Source organism: Haematobia irritans, chromosome 1 (genome assembly GCF_050003625.1).
Source record: "Haematobia irritans isolate KBUSLIRL chromosome 1, ASM5000362v1, whole genome shotgun sequence".
Classification (NCBI taxonomy): Eukaryota; Metazoa; Arthropoda; class Insecta; order Diptera; family Muscidae; genus Haematobia; species Haematobia irritans.
This window is the reverse complement of record NC_134397.1, coordinates 129,253,964-129,274,011: the sequence shown is the minus strand read 5'-3', so window position 1 is coordinate 129,274,011 and position 20,048 is coordinate 129,253,964. Positions and strand designations below refer to the sequence as shown.

Genomic DNA, 20,048 nt, shown 5'->3' with positions numbered 1-20,048 from the left:
GAACGTTTGACCTATAATATTTTCAAAAGTACGCAATTATTGTAGAATAGATTTAGCATTTCTTCAAAAAAAAAATAATAATAATAAATAAATAAATAAATAATTTGTAACAATTTAAAAATTCCTACTCTGTTTTTAAACTTTTTGAAACAAAAAAAGTTAAAATTACCCATTAAAAATAAGAAAAAAAGCGAATTATAAAAAAATTAAAAGATTAATTTTAATTTTAAAGATTAAAGATTAAAATTAAAATAACTTCCTTTGTAGTTCAAATAAAGAACATCGTTGAGAGTATATATTTTGGAAGTGCTTTTGAAGTTGTGCCTTTGGAAGAACTTCCACACTTTTTTGCTGGGGTGTGTAGTCCTTGTGTTGTCAAGGTCGATCTTCTTCTTCCTCAATATGAATTCGCAAACTTCGCGATTATGTTCAAATGCCGTTCGTCTGCCGTCATTTTCCGTTCATCTATTTCGCCTACTTGTTCCTCTAATTCCGATCTTTCGGTGCCCCTTCGTATGCACCTTAAAAAAACGTGTGATGCGCATCATCGATGACATTCCCCTCTTTGTAGAGGCAATATGGACTATCACATTTGCCCATCTTGTGCAAATACATTCAGAAGTATCCGTATCCTGATAGCGTCTGAGTTTTATATTAATTCACATCTCCGTGTCGGCTGTTCGTACACTTCTCTATATCGGGGATAAGTCTCGCTGTCCACCTGCCATATATATCGCAGCTCCATTGATCCTGTCACTGTTGCATTGTCTCTCGAAATATAATGGCTATTGGTTATGATGCAAAGGCCCAATGCTGTTTCTCGACAATATCGTTTGAATTCAAAACTATCCTCATAATTGTTATGAGAGAAAGGGCATTACGGAGGTTAGAGTATACAGCAAAAAAAAAAAATACATAGCCACTTTGAAATGCTTTGTTATCCCCGAGAGGGTATGGAATTGAATACAAAATAATGTGTAAATTAGGGCGCCATAGTGTTCTGCGGATACTTTTTTAGCTTGCTGCTGTTTGTCTATCATTGTTCTCACCCTACGACTTTGGCGTATACACGGATGTATGCACTCAAACGCACACATACAAACACAAAGATATACAAGTATGAGAGTTTGTTTGTTAGCCGTCGGGTGTCGCATATGTTTCCATATTGCGGTAAAGAGATCTACAGCAGCACCAACAATGAGCCAGCGTATACGTTTACGTATATGTACGTACGTCTCATCCACATCTATATAACAACTGACTCTATTTCTGATGTTTTTTATTGTGTTGGATATTTCGTTGGTTGCACGTTTCCCCAACCAAAAGCAAAATCAAATCACATGTGCACCAAGCAGTAGGGTCTCTCTTCACTTTTGTCCCCCCATGGTACTATGACATATAGCGGCATTTATTCCGGCTTTAATCCGTGGGGAGGGGCATACAGGTGTACGGATGGTGAATGCATGTATTAGCTACTACCACTACGAAATGTCAATATTTACACAATTGTATATGAATGTTGGTTTGTTTGTTTGTATACATACATATACATGGGTAAATACACATAAATGCCGATTGACATATAACGACTATGACGACAACAACATTAACATGGAATGATTCTTCTCTTGAATTTTTGCGTTTTTTCCCAAGCTGCTTGTTTGCTTTCTTTACCTTGTTAGAAAGTTGTTCACTGTACTAATATGCGTGCCTGTGGGCTATCATGGTTTGTTTGGAAATGTTAGTACACAGTGATACACACATGCACACACACAACAATGATAGCACAACTACATATGAAAATGTGACACATATCCATTTCCGAGAGAGAGAGAGAGAGAGAGAGAGAGAGATACGCACACACCGTGTGCCAAGTATATTCTGGTTGGTTGTGTGAGTGAACCTGTGTATGTTAGACGGAAACATTGTCATCATTAGGTTTGTCTTATTTGACAAACTGAAAAATATGTTACCTTATTAGTGAACACAACTGAACTCATATGCCCGATCATGCTACTTATTTTGCTTTTCTTATGTTATAGCCTCGGAGAGTTGACGAGAGAGTACAAAAGTACATGCAGAGCTAACAAGGCAATGGAAAAAACTTTAAATAATATTAAGGAAGAATTAATTTGTTTATTGTTGAAATATTTTAAATCAACTTTTAATTTAGAAATATTATTTCTTATCAACTACATATCTGTAGAGATAATAACAATAGGAATATTTTAAATAAATATGTTGTTATTGTTTAATTTTTGGACGATAATTTCAATAGATTAGACAATTTAAAAGATGATTTTTTGGGTAAAAAAGTATAGATAAAGTATGATTCCTTAAGAGCTATAGCAAATTATGTTTCTTTGATTACAGCTTACAACGCAAAAAAAAATATTTTTTTCTCCCAAACGAAATATTAGACCAACAAACAGCGTTTCTTATTTGATTTTGGCTGTAAGGAAGTTTGTTTGAAAGAAAAGTATATTTGTTTTGTGATAAATGTTGATTCTTTTGTAATACGAAAAAAAAAAACAATTTCATAAAGATTAACATAAACAAGTATATACGGCCGTAAGTTCATCCAGGCCGAATCTTCTGTACCCTTGGGTTGTGGTAATACTTGCCGTCTTCTTAATTGGAATTTAGTCCTACATAATTCAATTCTTGAACGGTATGACTTTTTTGCGCTGTACAGCAGAGGTAAAATATGGGGTTCGGTTTATATGGGTGCTATATACAGTTTTGAACCTATATTGTCCAATTTTTGTGTGATTAGTACTAAATTTTGGCAATCGGATGAAATTTGCGCCTCCAAAAAATTTGCTCTTCCAAGAGGCTCCCGAGGTCAAATCTGGGGACCAGTTTATATAGGGGATATATATAATTATAGACCCATATGGACCAATTTTTGCAAGGGTGTTAAAGGTCATGTACTTACACGACGTACCAAATTTCAACCGGATCAGATGAAATGTGCTCCTCCTAGAGTCTCCGTAAGCCAAATCTGGGGTCGATTTATATGGGGGCTATACGTAAACGTGGTCCGATATGGCCCATTTGCAATACCATCCGATCTACATCAATAGCAACTACACACAAAAAAAAAATTAAATATGAACTTGTACATAAATTTGTACATTTTTATAAATTTATGGACTTTTTCATAAAACATATGTACACTTACATAATATATTGTTTTCGTAAATACTTGTTGTGAAATTTGAATTTTTAATAATATATATGGACGGTTTCATAAAATCAATGAAACTTTACTTAATATATCAAAAAATACTGGTTTTCTCTCAGCGTGAGAGAACCACACCATAGAGTTACTCTCATATGTAACAATACGAGACAAAAAAAAAAAAAAAACGAAACATAACGTTTTGAAGGCAACACGTGTGTTTGAGTTTTTCAGTACAGTTTGAGTCGCCGCACAGTGGGGTTTTTGATGTCAAAAATGGGAATTAATTCGAAGTAGCTTTCCCTGTTTATAGTTTTAACTTTTTTCGGCCAAATTCACTAAAAGACATAAAACCAATCAAATTTTAAATATTTTTTAGTCCACATTTTTTTATTTGTTTTCCATTAGTTAATTTGCAACAAAAAAAAAAGAGAATGAATATCAGCTTTTTGATCTGATTTTTAACAATTATTATCATCATCGTCAGTAAAATTACTATATGTATCATTATCATAAACACTGGCATTTTGATCACCATCAAGATTTGACTCAAATATCACCATTTGAATTGCTTCCATAGGCAAATTGTGGGGTTTCTTTCTCTTTTAATTTCTCATTTCTGATATAACTGGATCCGAAGTATGTTAATTAACAGTCTTTTAAATATCTCTTCATTTGACTTTTCCATAGAACATTTTCGCAAAAAATACTGTCTAAAATTTTTAAAATCTTTGTTTCTAGCTTCTTGCGCTTCTTCCGACAACTGTCCAATTGGAAGTAAAGCGTGGTTAATTATTTCTGCTCCAAGTAATAAATATTTGTGCACAATTGGGGACATATAGTACCAGGGGTTGAAAAATGTATTTCCACTTAATTTCAAAATGTGCAAAAAAGTGCAGACAACTTTTTCATCTATGCTTTTAAAAGAGTTTATTGTTTTAGAAAAAATAAACTTTTTTACTTAATTTGGCTTTATTCGCAACTATTTGTCGACATATTTCTCGAAATCCTCTAATTTAAAGACTTACGAGCGAAACTAAATTTCAAATAATAACACAAGTCAAATATAAAAATAAAAAACACAAAAATAATCTTATTAACCTGACGATGAAGGTTCCATTATCATTTTTTTAATTATCGCTTTAGAAAACACCCAAAACTAATTTTTAAGACACCAATAATTTACATTTAAAGGGTGATTCTTTTGAGGTTAGGATTTTCATGCATTAGTATTTGACAGATCACGTGGGATTTCAGACATGGTGTCAAAGAGAAAGATGCTCAGTATGCTTTGACATTTCATCATGAATAGACTTACTAACGAGCAACGCTTGCAAATCATTGAATTTTATTACCAAAATCTGTGGCAGAAAATCCGCTTTTTTATCGACAAATTTTGTTCAGCGATGAGGCTCATTTCTGGTTGAATGGCTACGTAAATAAGCAAAATTGCCGCATTTGGAGTGAAGAGCAACCAGAAGCCGTTCAAGAACTGCCCATGCATCCCGAAAAATGCACTGTTTGGTGTGGTTTGTACGCTGGTGAAATCATTGGACCGTATTTTTTCAAAGATGCTGTTGGACGCAACGTTACGGTGAATGGCGATCGCTATCGTTCGATGCTAACAAACTTTTTGTTGCCAAAAATGGAAGAACTGAACTTGGTTGACATGTGGTTTCAACAAGATGGCGCTACATGCCACACAGCTCGCGATTCTATGGCCATTTTGAGGGAAAACTTCGGAGAACAATTCATCTCAAGAAATGGACCGGTAAGTTGGCCACCAAGATCATGCGATTTGACGCCTTTAGACTATTTTTTGTGGGGCTACGTCAAGTCTAAAGTCTACAGAAATAAGCCAGCAACTATTCCAGCTTTGGAAGACAACATTTCCGAAGAAATTCGGGCTATTCCGGCCGAAATGCTCGAAAAAGTTGCCCAAAATTGGACTTTCCGAATGGACCACCTAAGACGCAGCCGCGGTCAACATTTAAATGAAATTATCTTCAAAAAGTAAATGTCATGGACCAATCTAACGTTTCAAATAAAGAACCGATGAGATTTTGCAAATTTTATGCGTTTTTTTTTTAAAAAAAGTTATCAAGCTCTTAACAAATCACCCTTTATATCGCACGCAAGGAAAACGTAAAATAACTCCAACTTCAAACATATATAGTGACACAACGGTACTTGTCAAAGACACAATTTTTGCGCTAGTCATGTGGAATTTTGTGTACTTTTACCGACTATAAAAAATTTTTCGGTTCTCCTAAATTTCATTTTTCAATTAATTCCCATTTTTGGTATCAAAAACCCCAATGTGCGCCGTCGCGATTCGAAGAATTTTTTATTACTGTAAAAAATGGACAAAAAACAATATTAAATGGAAGCGTTGGTGCTCATAAGTAATATAAAATATTATAAAATTATGTTCTTTACTGGTTGGACTATAATGTGGTTTTTAGTAAATGGGTTCATACATTTTGACCAATTATGTAGGCATTAAGAATCATCGGAAAAATCTAAAGGAAAAGTTACATGTATTGCATCAATGAAAAATTTTCGTTAGCTGACTTTTAATGAAATTTTCTTTGTGTGTATTAAAAACGAACACACAAAGAAAATTTCATTAAAAGTCAGCTAACGAAAATTTTTCATTGATATAACGAAACATTTCATTAATACAATGAAAATATTCGTTAATAGTACGAAACGTTTCGTTGACAGAAAATTCGTTATAATAACGAAAAATTTCGTTGTATTAACGAATTTGTTTCATTGGCTGACTTTTAACGATACATTTCGTTAATATAACGAAACTTTTTCTATTAGTGTATATATTGTGGAAAAGTACATATTTTTCAATGACGAAAAATATGTATACTTCATTTATAATATTAAAAACTCCATTCATATTATGTATACATTCGTAGCCAATGAAAACCTGAATTTTTTATTTTATTAATTGTTTTCGTATAATTTATTAATTCCGTGTTTGGAAAATTTTTGTGAACACTATTCATAAAATAAATGTATTATTTGTTTGTGTGTACTTATGCCAAGTTTCAAGTCGATAGCTTGTTTCGTTCGGCGTTTGCGTGATTTCAACAGACGGAAGGACGGACATAGCTAGATCGACTCAGAATTTCACCACGACCCACAATATATATACTTTTTGGGGTCTTAGACCACTATTTCGACTAGTGTTATAAACGGAATGACAAAGTTAATATACCCTATGTTGGAGGGTATAAAAATATACATATTTTTGGCTCAGGACAAAAATTTTTGCTTCAGTGTACACATCGGTTTTTAATGAAACCATGTCTATTTGCATACCTCGCAAAAGATGTATACTTCGGGCGAGTTGAAGTATTACCACATTATTGCCCGTGTAGATCAACCTTATGATTTCCCTTGACCCAAAGTATAGGATATATCAGATCAACTTTCAATATGTTCAATACATTCATTGCCAGCTCGCTATTCCACTTTATATAGTTGGACTATTCAGTCCATTGTGATTGGTGAACTGCTCTCTTAGCCATTGAGTGCTCTGGGATAGAATCCATGGTCCATAGTAAGCAAGGCAGGCATGCACTATTGTGCTTCTATCGCTATGAGAGAATAGACCTGGTACCATCCGGTGTATTAGTTTTTTACTCGTATTTGCAGTTGAAAAGTACTATAAGTAGAAATGCCTGTTTAGTGCCACCATCACTAATGCGAGTAAATACGTGTGCCGAGTTGTACTAACTATAAGACACCAGAGAGGGTTTCGGTGTTTTACTCAATACCACCGATATTTTCTGCGAGTAATAGCGGATGACAAAATAATGCCACCGATTGCAGTTCTCTATGCACCACTGTGCTATCACAAAGGACTGAATAGTCTAAGTGAGCCTGAAATATCGGGCTACCACTACACCTAACCTAACATAATTATGTCATACAAATAAGTTAAGTGGCTATTTACAAATTTGGAACATTGAGAGCATGCTTACTGTATATTGTCAATTGTATTAGCTTTATTTTATACTTGTAAAACACTGTCTCAAAATTGAAGTCAAGACAGGGCTACGTTTTTCTTCTTGTTTTTTGTTTGTTAGGCCAAAATGTGTGTCACCTCATTGTGTATGCAAGAAAATGTCGCAAATCAGACGAGCCAATTTTCTACTTCATGTTTTTTTTTTTTTTTTTTTGTATACATATAAGTCTTACCTGACTTTAGGTGATTACTCATTTCTTCACGAACAAAGATAATCGAATACGAAAATGGACCATTATGAAGGTTGCCAATGAGTTCTTGAAAAAAAAACCGCACACATACACACAAGAAACTTCCTTACGTTACAGCTTACATATTTGAAATATGGCTTTGTACAATAAAACAATTCTAAAACTTGGGAAATTGTTCCCATTAAATCAGCACCAACCAGAGCCTTACCTGTTTGGTTAATAATTGCAAACTTCCTCAATGCTTTCGTTTGTGTTGTGTTTGTTGTTGGTGCTGTTGAGGCATGCATTACATTTATTTTTATTTTTCTCACTCACGATATTATTTAATGGCAAAACAGCAAACGTCTAACATATAAGTATGTTTAAGGAAGAGGGGCAATCTGCAGTGGGAGGCGAAAAAATCAACCTGAAATAAATTAAAAATGTTGCTATTTAATTATTCAAGAGTTTATCCAGATATTTTTATGTTGATAAACAACAACAAGTAAATTCTTTCAAGTCAAACCAGGCCATATTTAAAATGTAATCTGTACGTGTAGTGCACTGCCCCATGCATATGTTCGTTCAACTTCATCCATGAAGAGGGAGCTGCTTATACTTCGCTCAACACAGTTACCTTGCAACCCCATACGACTTGCGCCAGCTTTCCCATGCAGCCGGACAATATACTCACATTTATTGTCGTTACATACTATAAGAGAAAATTCGAAAACGTAAGAGTGAGCCGAGATAAAAAATTTATTAAATTTAATTAACTTTTTTTTTGTTTTGCTGGAGTGGATGGGAAAATGATTTTTGTACCGACCGGCTAAAAACGCATCCTGCCTTATCCTGGGGTATACTAACCCCTTTGGAACCGTTTTCGCATTACTTCAAGGTAGACCAAGTCGTGGATCATGTTCATCTCTTCTGAGATTTAGCTGGGCTGAGCTGGGTTATAGATGTGACACTCGTCAGCTATGCTGCTATCAATCGCTAATAGATAGGAATTGAGGCGGCTGCACTTGACGGACCTTAGTTGGGCTAAAACTACTCTCGTCTGCGGCGGGAGGGCTCTCTCCTCCTGAGAACAGCATTAACTTTGTAGCTTCTCAACGCTTTTGCTACAGTATCCTCATGAATCTTTTTCAGAGCTGATCAACCCTTACTTTACTGGGTAGTGCTTGCCAATCCAAAAGATGGTGATTTGGATGGCTACTGCGACAGCAACCCAAGAGAAACTGCTTTGGGATGATCTTGGTTTCCGCATAAAGGTGATCCAGAGATGTACTACGGAGACATGTGTCGCAGTTCTAAGGGCAGCGTTCTGACGTGTCTGTATGTTCTAGTGCGTGTCGCACGTTTGAGATGTACACACTGGCACTGCTCGTCCTTAGCAGTTTTTTGGTATTCTTTAGGTTCCGCTTGACAATAGCCCAGTATTTCTCAATTGGGCGGAGCTCTGATGTGTTGGGAGGGTTCTTGTCCTTGGGAACCACCTGCACGTTGTTGGCGGCGTACCACTCCATGGCCTTTTTACCGTAATGGCAAGATGCCAAATCCGGCCAAAACAGTACGGAACAACCGTGTTTCTTCAGGAAATGTAGCAGACGTTTATTCAAACACTCTTTCACGAAAATTTCTTGGTTGACAGTCCCGGAAGCTTTGAAAATGCTGCTTTTCAAGCCACAGGTACAGATGGCTTGCCAAACCAGATATTTCTTTGCGAACTTTGACAGTTTTATGTGCTTGAAAATATCTGCTACCTTTCCCCTTCCTTTTGCCGTATAAAACTCTTGTCCCGGAAGCTGCTTGTAGTCGGCTTTGACGTAGGTTTCGTCGTCCATTACCACGCAGTCAAACTTCGTCAGCATCGTCGTGTACAGCCTCCGGGATCGCTCTTTGGCCGTCGTATTTTGTTTATCATCGCGATTTGGAGTCACTACCTTCTTGTAAGTCGATAGTCCGGCTCGTTTTTTGGCTCGATGCACGGTTGTAGACGATACACCCAGCTTATTTGCGGCATCTCGGAGAGAGAGGTTAGGGTTTCGCTTGAAACTATCGGCAACTCTCTTTGTCGTCTCAGCGGCTTCCGGTTTTCGATTCCCCCCCGATCCAGACTTCCTGCTGTCAACAAACGTTCCCCAAACACTTTAATTACATTTGTAACGGTTGATTTGGAAACTTTTAGCGATTTTGCCAGCTTTGCGTGCGAGTAGCTCGGATTTTCGCGATGCGCGAGCAATATTTTGATACGCTGCTCTTCTTGCTTGGACGGCATTTTGACAACTGAAGAGTGAATTCCAAAATCAAAGTAGGAGCAACATTCTACACACACACCTTTAAAATGAGGGGTGTTCAGGTTTTTTAAATGCAAAATTGAAAGAAATACGTCAAGTTTATATTGACCAAGTTTTGACCGTATCACCCTTTACTTCCGACCGGCCAATAGCCTTATATGTACATATACAGGAAAAAAAAATTCACGACAGTTTTTCAGATTAAAATCTTAATTGAGTTTTAAAAACTATTAAATTAAAAATTTAAATGATTCAACAAATTTTTTAATTGAAACAAAAATTAATAGTATCAATTAATTTTCTAATTCGATCAATTAATGTTTTAATTGACTTTATTAATTTTTTAATTGACACTATCATTTCTGTGATTGAAGACATGCCAATGAAAAAATTAATTGGATCAATTAATTTCGTGATTAAATCCGAATTTTTTTGTGCAGAAAAAAATATCACCAAAAAATATTTCCAATTAAAAAGGTAATTGAAGCTGAACATTTTTTCAATCAAAAAATTTTTGTATACAATTAACATTTCAATCAAAGTTGTTAAAAACATTACAACTATTTTTTTAATCGAAATAAAATACACAAAGTCAATTGAGATTGTGATTGAAAATAGTTACGCCTTTAATAAAGAAATAATTGATACAATAATTTTTTATCAAACTAAGAACTCAAATTTGTTAAAAAAAAAAAACAATTAATTGTTCCAATTAACAATTTAATCAACATCAATTAAATTTTCAATTGAATCAATTAAAAAATGAATTGCTTTTTTTGGAATCAAAAACAGATAAATTTTTAATTGAATCGATTAAAAAATTAATTGAAATTTTCAATCAATTAATTTTTTAATAAAGTATTGTTTAATGCCCAATCAAAACTGTGATTGTTACTATTTTTGTTATTGAAGACATTTCAATATTTATTTTTTTAATTTAATTAATTTCGTGATTGAATAATATTTTTTTGTGTAGTCTTTGTCCGGAGCTTATCACAAATTGCAGTGGCATGGACAGACGTCTTGAAAATGCTGTCGAATGTGACCCCGAGAATCTTGGGGTAGTTTATAGTCGGAATTAATTCTCCGTGGTTTCTCTCTCGCCATATTCATAAGCCGTTGTGTCCACCAGCCTGTTCTCTCGTTTCTTCAGCGTTTTTGCCATTTCTCTATTATTTATAGCTTGATATTCTCCGTCGAATTGATCGCGCCCTGTAGGTTGGCAAGAAAATTTTTTCTCCGCTCAGTTGCCTGAAGGTATTTTGGGACCATTCCCAATATACCTGTAATTTAGCTAAATTAAATTTTAAATATATTCCCGCCATTACACCCCAATATTCTTGATACATTTTATAATTCAAACACTTTTATACAAATATAGTACATATGGCTCCTTTATCCGTGTGCATATCTACAATGCTGTTTTTTTTTAACTTCACCATGCCGTTTAAACGGATAAATTAAACAACAGGCCAAACGACCAACGCTCATACACAAAACAAAGACATAAACACGCAATGCTGACATTATTTTTTAAAAGTTGCAAATTTTATTTTAACCTGAATTAACAAAACAATAACACCAACAATAGCAACTCCAACAACAACAACTATAACAATAAAGTACTAAAGGAACAATAACAACAACAGCAACAAAAAAAAGAATAAAAACAGAAAATTGTAATTAGCAGAATACAGGACACAATAACTGATGTTGTTGCTGCCTCAAGGAAAAGGACGAGCAATTTACCTTTAATAAACAAGGGGAAAAGGTTTATATATTTATAATGAAATTGATGTGGAAACATGTGGTAATACAATAAAAGCAATTGTTATATTCGTTGATACTTGCCATAACTTTTCCATACCACAGAAGTTGCATGGCCCATTACTTCCCGGTAAAACTCATACCTTTAACTATGTAATTTCTTTCCTAGACTCGCTCGTTTTGGTAAATATCTGTATGCATTTGTTAATGGCTTCTTTGGAAATAACGTTGTATGACAAAAGAAAAATATACGAAACTACTTTATATGGGAAGAGAAGAATAAAATATGGAAACGGTTAAAAGCTTGTTATTGTTAGTTTTGTTTTTAATAATCGCCATTGAAGACACGTTTAATTATTACAGAAAGGAATTATTTATAATTTTACCATATCCACATCTGCCCTAGCAAAAGGATATGTACTAAGTACGGATTTCATAGACATAATGCAATTTGTTGCTTCAATTTAGTGAAGTGGTCAAGGTAGAGTCAAATTTCTATCACGCCTAAATGTAAAAGGTAACCTCCTTATAGTGAAAATGTTATCCATTGTGAAACAAATGCCAAATTATCTATCATGAAACATAGGGTTCAATAGGTGCACGCAGAGAAGAGACATGATTGTCACAATCATATTCGAAGAGCAAAATAATATGATAGGTGCTATTTTTTCAATTCTCCTCGTCTTTAGATCGGAATCAATACCAAAAAAAAAAAACATTAGTGTAAAGACAAAATCTTTGGAACGGAGCATTCTTTTCTTCAGTGAAACAGTTCTACGATGGTTCTCCGAAAAGAACGTGGTCGCCATTGAAGATTAGATAAAGTGTAATACCGATAGCAAAACCCAAAAAGTTTACTTGGATCCCAAAAATTTTTACCTTCCTCTTAGGATTTGGGTATTGGTTTCTAGTCAAAGATGCGCCCTCCTTAAAATAAGTACCGCTTATAGGGAGATGTCAATTTTTACTCTCAGCTCTATAAAATTAAAATCAGTTTACAGATCTCATTCATTGGATTTTCATTCCCTTTTTGCAATACTTTAGCAATGTTATTCACATAAAAATAAAGGGTGATTTGTTAAGAGCTTGATAACTTTTTTTTAAAAAAAAACGCATAAAATTTGCAAAATCTCATCGGTTCTTTATTTGAAACGTTAGATTGGTCCATGACATTTACTTTTTGAAGATAATTTCATTTAAATGTTGACCGCGGCTGCGTCTTAGGTGGTCCATTCGGAAAGTCCAATTTTGGGCAACTTTTTCGAGCATTTCGGCCGGAATAGCCCGAATTTCTTCGGAAATGTTGTCTTCCAAAGCTGGAATAGTTGCTGGCTTATTTCTGTAGACTTTAGACTTGACGTAGCCCCACAAAAAATAGTCTAAAGGCGTCAAATCGCATGATCTTGGTGGCCAACTTACCGGTCCATTTCTTGAGATGAATTGTTCTCCGAAGTTTTCCCTCAAAATGGCCATAGAATCGCGAGCTGTGTGGCATGTAGCGCCATCTTGTTGAAACCACATGTCAACCAAGTTCAGTTCTTCCATTTTTGGCAACAAAAAGTTTGTTAGCATCGAACGATAGCGATCGCCATTCACCGTAACGTTGCGTCCAACAGCATCTTTGAAAAAATACGGTCCAATGATTCCACCAGCGTACAAACCACACCAAACAGTGCATTTTTCGGGATGCATGGGCAGTTCTTGAACGGCTTCTGGTTGCTCTTCACTCCAAATGCGGCAATTTTGCTTATTTACGTAGCCATTCAACCAGAAATGAGCCTCATCGCTGAACAAAATTTGTCGATAAAAAAGCGGATTTTCTGCCAACTTTTCTAGGGCCCATTCACTGAAAATTCGACGTTGTGGCTCGTTAGTAAGTCTATTCATGATGAAATGTCAAAGCATACTGAGCATCTTTCTCTTTGACACCATGTCTGAAATCCCACGTGATCTGTCAAATACTAATGCATGAAAATCCTAACCTCAAAAGAATCACCCTTTATAAATTGTATGTCCTGAAATTTAGGTTGCATAATCCTTCATATTATTTAGGTCAATATTTTTTTCCTGTCATAAACATGCCAACTTTTTGATATTTCATATTTTTGTTTAATAACCTCCTATTTACTTTGGAAATATAAAAAAGTATATACTATAACACCATATATTTTCTAATCTAATTACAGAAAATGTTAAACCCTTGACATTTGATGAAGTTTACAATCAAAGCAGCCCTTCCAATTGTACCGTTTATGTGGGTGGTGTTAACAGTTCTCTAACCTCATTGAGCGAAGAAATCTTACAAAAGACATTTTCACCCTATGGTTCGATACAAGAGATTCGTGTATTCAAAGACAAAGGTTATGCTTTCGTAAGGTAAGCAATGACAATTGAATAATTTGTATTTTGCCGATATATATTAATAACCTTTTATTTTATACAGATTCTCTACCAAAGAAGCCGCCACCCATGCCATTGTAGGTGTGCATAATACTGAAATTAATGCCCAGCCTGTGAAATGTTCGTGGGGTAAGGAAAGTGGCGATCCAAATAATGCCCAGTCATTGGCCAGTCAAGCTTTGAATCCAGCCGCCGCCGGTTTTCCATATGGCGTTGGAGCTGCCGCTGCTGCAGCAGCTGCCTATGGTCAACAGTTAGCAGCCACTGGCTGTTGGTATTCACCTACACCTACGTATCCCGCATCATCGGCCACAGCTGCTGTAACGCCTGCTGCTTCGGCAGCTGTACAAAATCAATTTCTGCAAGGCATCCAAGGCTATCATTTTGGCCAATATGGAGGCTATCAACAAGGCTATATGGGGTAAGTTGTTGATTTATGCCATAGATTCTCAAGCTTTTTTAAGCCAAGATACTATCCACTGGGCCATGTAGCTCTAATACTCTGTACTACAAAAGCAACGCAATGTCTATTTGTTGATCAGTGTATAATGCACACACAAGCACATTTAAAGAAAAGCAACAACCTTAGTTGCAAACGTCTGAAGCTATCTTAAAAACGTACCTAATTTTAGGGTAGAACATACATTTCAATTTTTTTCGTAAGAGTCAATTAAGTTTTTAAGCTTACTACTGGATTTTAGAAAAATTTTCCTTATAGGAATATATTTTATAAAAAATTGAGATTGGAAAGAAAACTAAAAATATCATATTTTTTAGATCTAAATTATTTTTACTAAAACAAAAATTAAAGGAAGAAAATTTGACATATTTGAACCCAAATATTGGAGTAGTAACAAGTTTTGTTACAATTACACCAAAAATGTATTTTATAAATCACGCTGAGAGACACAATTTATCTCCAAAGGTGTGCACAAATTGAGTCTTGGAAAGGACTATTAAACAAATCACAGGTTTTTGTGTGTGTAGATCGATCTATTTGGGGTTATGTCCAGGGTTGCCACAGTATAATTCTACCAAAACTCGTAGATTTTATACAGGTTGGTAGTTTGGTAGATTTCTTGGTAGATTTTGCAACAAAAAAAATCGATAGAAATATTTTTTTTTTTTTAATAAAAATTTGACAAAATTTTCTATACAAATAAAACCTTGACAAAATTTTCTATAGAAGTAAAATTTTGGCAGAATTTTCTTTGTTAATAACATTTTGGCAAAATTTTATATAGAATTTAAATTTTGACAAAATTTTTTATAGAAATAAAATTGTGACAAAATTTTCTATAAAAATAAAATTTTGACAAAAATTTCTATAGAAATAAAATTTTGACAATATTTTTTATAGAAATAAAATGTTTTGTTTTGTTATTGTTGGTTTTCTTCTTTAAGCATTGTTGTTGTTGTTGTTTTTTTTTATTTCAGCTTAAAACCATACATTGACTAAACTACAAGTGTAGCTTAACCAACAGAGGAAAAGAATGTTTGTCAAATTTATTTGGGCAAAGCCCTATAGACTGCAAGATGGTTGGATGGACGCACGTTTCGGAATTACCACATTCCTCATCAACATCCTCTACTTGCAGCAAAACTATCAACCAATTATCAGAATAAACTCAGGAAGTTCATTAAACCCAACAATGAACCACACTTGAACCTTCCGAAAAAAGGTTTTGTATGATAGCCGGCTTATGCCGAAATAAATTCGAAACAAACATATCTCTTTTCCTATGCCACTGTCAAATCATCGATTTGAGTGTAGTTGGCTGGGTTTATGTTGACAAAATTTTCTATAGAAATAAAATTGTATTGTTGTTTTTGATTTCAACAATAAAACAACAATAACAAAACAAAGCGAATGAAATAAAATTTTGACAAAATTTTCTATAGAAATAAAATATTGACAAAATTTTCTATAGAAAAAAAAATTTTGACAAGATTTTCTATAGAAATGAAATTTTGAAAAAATTTTCTATAGAAATAAAATTTTGACAAAATAATATTTTTTCTTTGACAGTTTTTTGATAACATTTTCTCCAAATGTTGGTATATTATTTTTGACTCGAGAGGCAACCATGATTGTGTTATATTGGCAAAATAAAGCCATTCTTTCTTCAGATATTTTTGTATTCTACAATCAAATAAAAACAAATAATACTTTTGCCATATATATTTAAACAATTTTCATTTAAATATATATGTGTGAGAAAATTCATAGAATTCTGGGAATGTTAAATTTTATATTGAAACCGAATTATTTTGCTCTATTTTAATAAATAATAAAAATTAAATAGACTTTGCCATTAAATCCTTGAGTTTTTATCACATTACCAATAAATCCCATAAATTTTATTCATTTATTTATGCTTATATTTGTCACTTGATGTGATAAAAATTATCATGAAAATCCTTATTTTATGTACGCATGCATTAAAATGTTTACTTCAATTGGAATTTCAATAAAGCACATCAATATGCGTATGTCAATGCTTTAACGTTAGTATGGGCCACAAATATAATAAAGAAATTTTTTATTTAAAAATTTAAAAAAATATATATATATATATTTATAAAGAAAAATATGTGAATGATGACATTAGTCACTGTTAGAAGTATCGTTGAATTACTGTATAACCCAGCAAAATAATTTGGAAGTTCTTCCAAAGGCACAACTTTAAAAGCACTTCCAGAAGATGCACTCCCAATGATGTTCTTTATTTTAACTACCCAGGAAGTTCTTTTAATTCAATTTATATAACTTGGTTTCTTCATACTTTTAGTGGATAATTTTAACTTTTTTTGTTTCAAATAAGTTAAAAACAAAGTAGGAATTCATAAAATAGTACAACTCATTAAATTTTGTCGACAAAATGGCTAAATCCAATCTGAAAAAATTTTGAATTTTTTAAAATATGTGAGGTCAAACGTTTCCGATAAGCGTTAGAATTCATTAAAAATTATAAAAAAAAATATAAAAATTATTTATTTGACAAAATATCACAGAATTTTTTAATTGACATCCAAAACATTGAATTCGGATCACACCTAAAGAAGTGATGCAAATTCAGTGCAACGGCTGTTTTTAAAATATGTGAGGTCAAACGTTTCCGACAAGCGTTAGAATTCATTAAAAATTATAAAAAAAAAAAAATATAAAAATTATTTATTTGACAAAATATCACAGAATTTTTTAATTGACATCCAAAACATTGAATTCGGATCACACCTAAAGAAGTGATGCAAATTCAGTGCAACGGCTGTTGAAATGGAGGACTTCCGTCCTATGACAAGCCCATGTTAATTTCATCGCTTCTGCGTCAAGTTTGCACCACTTCCGGATCCAAAAAGAACATTTTCATTACTTTTTTGGAGATGCTTTTTTTGCTGGGATGTTAAATTCATCGCTTCTGTGTCAATTTTGCACCACTTCCGGATCCAAAAAAAACATTTTCATCAGTTTTTTGGCGACGCTTTTTTTGTTAGGAAGTAGAGATTTTTCTATATTTATTAAAAAAAAATTATTCATTCATTTATTAAACCCTTGAAGAAAATATTTTGATAGTTTAAGTAAAATTCATAGCTTAATTCATTGGTTAAATGCAAAAATATGCTCTTAATGTCATATTGCTTGTAATTTCTTGACTTGTTGATTTGATGTTCTAACATCCGAACCCAAGTGAGCCCCTTCGGTCCGTACTTAAATGAGAATTTGATATTTTAATCTTTTTGGGGCGCATTTTTCTTCCGAAATGCTTAATGTTAGAAGTCATTATCCAACAATCACACAGGAATGCCGCAAAATTTTGTCTATAATTAAACGTTATCAGACCAATCCCCAGATTTAATTTCTTGAACTTTTGATATTTTTTATCTCATTTACTTTAAAATCAATACATGAGGTAATTAAAGCTGCATTCATTAACAACACAAATAATTTGGATATGTACTATTGACTTTAATGTCAATTTTTGTATAGCTACATTTGATAGCCATATTTTTGAGGCATGGGGATATATAGAGAGAATTACAGGTATATGTTGTTTCGTTAAACAGTTGTTAGCTTAATATAATGGGCACAAGAAACCTTGGAACTATAGTTTATGAAACATTCATTTGGTTTTAATGTAATTTAATTGTATTTCTTGAAAATTTCCAACGTTCAATGTATTTTTTGCTTATCCCAAGTATGTCTCAAAAATTTAAAAAACAAATAAATTTTTAAGTTCATTGAAAGTACCTAAAGACATGTCAAATTTGAGCGATAGTGGAACGAACTATAGAAACTGATGATAAATTTAATATTAAAAAATAAATAAATTTTAGTTACGAAAAAGTTCATAGTTTTTTGCGTTAGTTAGTAATAAATTTAAATAAATGTTAAAATAATATAAAAATAATATTTTATACGGCGATAATACTTTCGTAACTAGTAAAACCCATTTGCTTCTTTTTTCTCGTTAGTCCCTAATAAAAAAAAAAACATTTTATGAATGAAAAAAAAATCCATTTTCGACAATAATTGATTATAACATAACAAATAAATGCTAAAACAAATATCGAAAATAATCCTTTAACTGTAAATGTCATTCGGAAAACATCAATGGCATTCAGACATTCAATTCTATGGTGACAAAGAGGAATAAGCGTATCTCTGTAAAAGCATATATTCATATTTACATAGATATTTGAATGGCTATATATGCGTGCGTGTGTGTGTTTGTGTGTGAATGAGAATAAGCATTTGTTGAGAGTTGTTAATGTAAACACAATTTAACACAAATTGAGGTTACACACTTTAAACACTTACATGGGTGTGCATGTAAATTAACGAGAATCAAATACAAAGAAACAAACCAATAATGTCAAAGGTGAAAACAAATAATGTTTTCTCTACTAGAGAGATAGTGAGAGTTTCTCCCTGTCTCCCTCGCTACTGACAATGAATTCACACTGAAACAAGTAAGGAAAGTCTAAAGTCGGGCGGGGCCGACTATTTATACCCTGCACCACTTTGTAGATCTAAATTTTCGATACCATATCACATCCGTCAAATGTGTTGGGTGCTATATATAAAGGCTTGTCCCAAATACATACATTTAAATATCACTCGATCTGGACAGAATTTGATAGACTTTTACAAAATCTATAGACTCAAAATTTAAGTTGGCTAATGCACTTGGGTGGAACATACACTGAAAAAAATACTGTCGTGAGGTCAAAGATTTCATGTCTTTAAAATACGAATACAAATTTTGCTTAGTATAGAAGACGCATTTCTCTAAAATAAAGTTATTTTCCTTGTCCAAAAGTCGATAAACTTTTCAATGACTTAAAAATGGGTATCTTAACATGAAAGGAAAAATTTATAGGCTAAGATCAACTTGACTTTAATAATTCAGAAAAATTCTTTAAATTTAATGAAATTGTCTTTAAATTTGTTGTCTTTTTGCATCTTGACTACAAAGCAAAAAATCGTTCAAATATAGGACATATTTTTCAAAACTTTATTTTAAAGAAGTTTTTTACTTCAAACATAGCATAATTTCTACTGGAAGTCGAGTCCTAATTTGGAAAATAAAGTTGCCGTTAACTCGTTTTTAAAGGACTTTGATAGCATATGAAGAAAAAAGCTGAGAAAGCGAAAAATTAAAATTTGTTTCCTAGAAGCAAGTACACAAGACCTAAATTTAAAAGAGAATTGTGTCTTAAAAGTATCCTTACTTGTATTCTCCGCTTCTTTGGCTCGGAATCAATACCAAATTTTTTAAAGTAAAGACAAAATCTTTGGATCCGAGTATGCTCTTGTTTCAGTGTAATTTTAGTAAAACATAAATATGGGAAACATTTAAATCTGAAGCAATTTTAAGGAAACTTGGCAAAAGTTTATTTATGATTTATCGCTCGATACATATGTATTAGAAGTTTAGGAAAATTAGAGTCATTTTTACAACTTTTCGACTAAGCAGTGGCGCTTTTACAAGGAAAATTTTGGTATTTTGACCATTTTTGTCGAAATCAGAAAAACATATATATGGGAGCTATATCTAACTCTGAACCGATGTCAACCAAATTTGGCACTCATAGCTACAATGCTAATTCTACTCCCTGTGCAAAATTTCAACTAAATCGGAGAAAAAAATTAGCCTCTGTGGGCAAATGAGTGTAAA

At 33.2% G+C, this 20,048-nt stretch overlaps 1 protein-coding gene across 2 annotated transcripts in view; it reads left to right on the top strand.

Moving 5' to 3' along the window:
• Positions 1-20,048, top strand: part of trv (trivet) — a 403,899-nt gene that overhangs the window by 362,828 nt on the left and 21,023 nt on the right. For both annotated transcript variants that reach the window (XM_075291611.1, XM_075291612.1), the window contains exons 6-7: positions 13,656-13,845; positions 13,913-14,290. In XM_075291611.1, the coding sequence (XP_075147726.1) occupies positions 13,656-13,845; positions 13,913-14,290 (568 nt within the window). The remainder of the gene's footprint in view (positions 1-13,655; positions 13,846-13,912; positions 14,291-20,048) is intronic.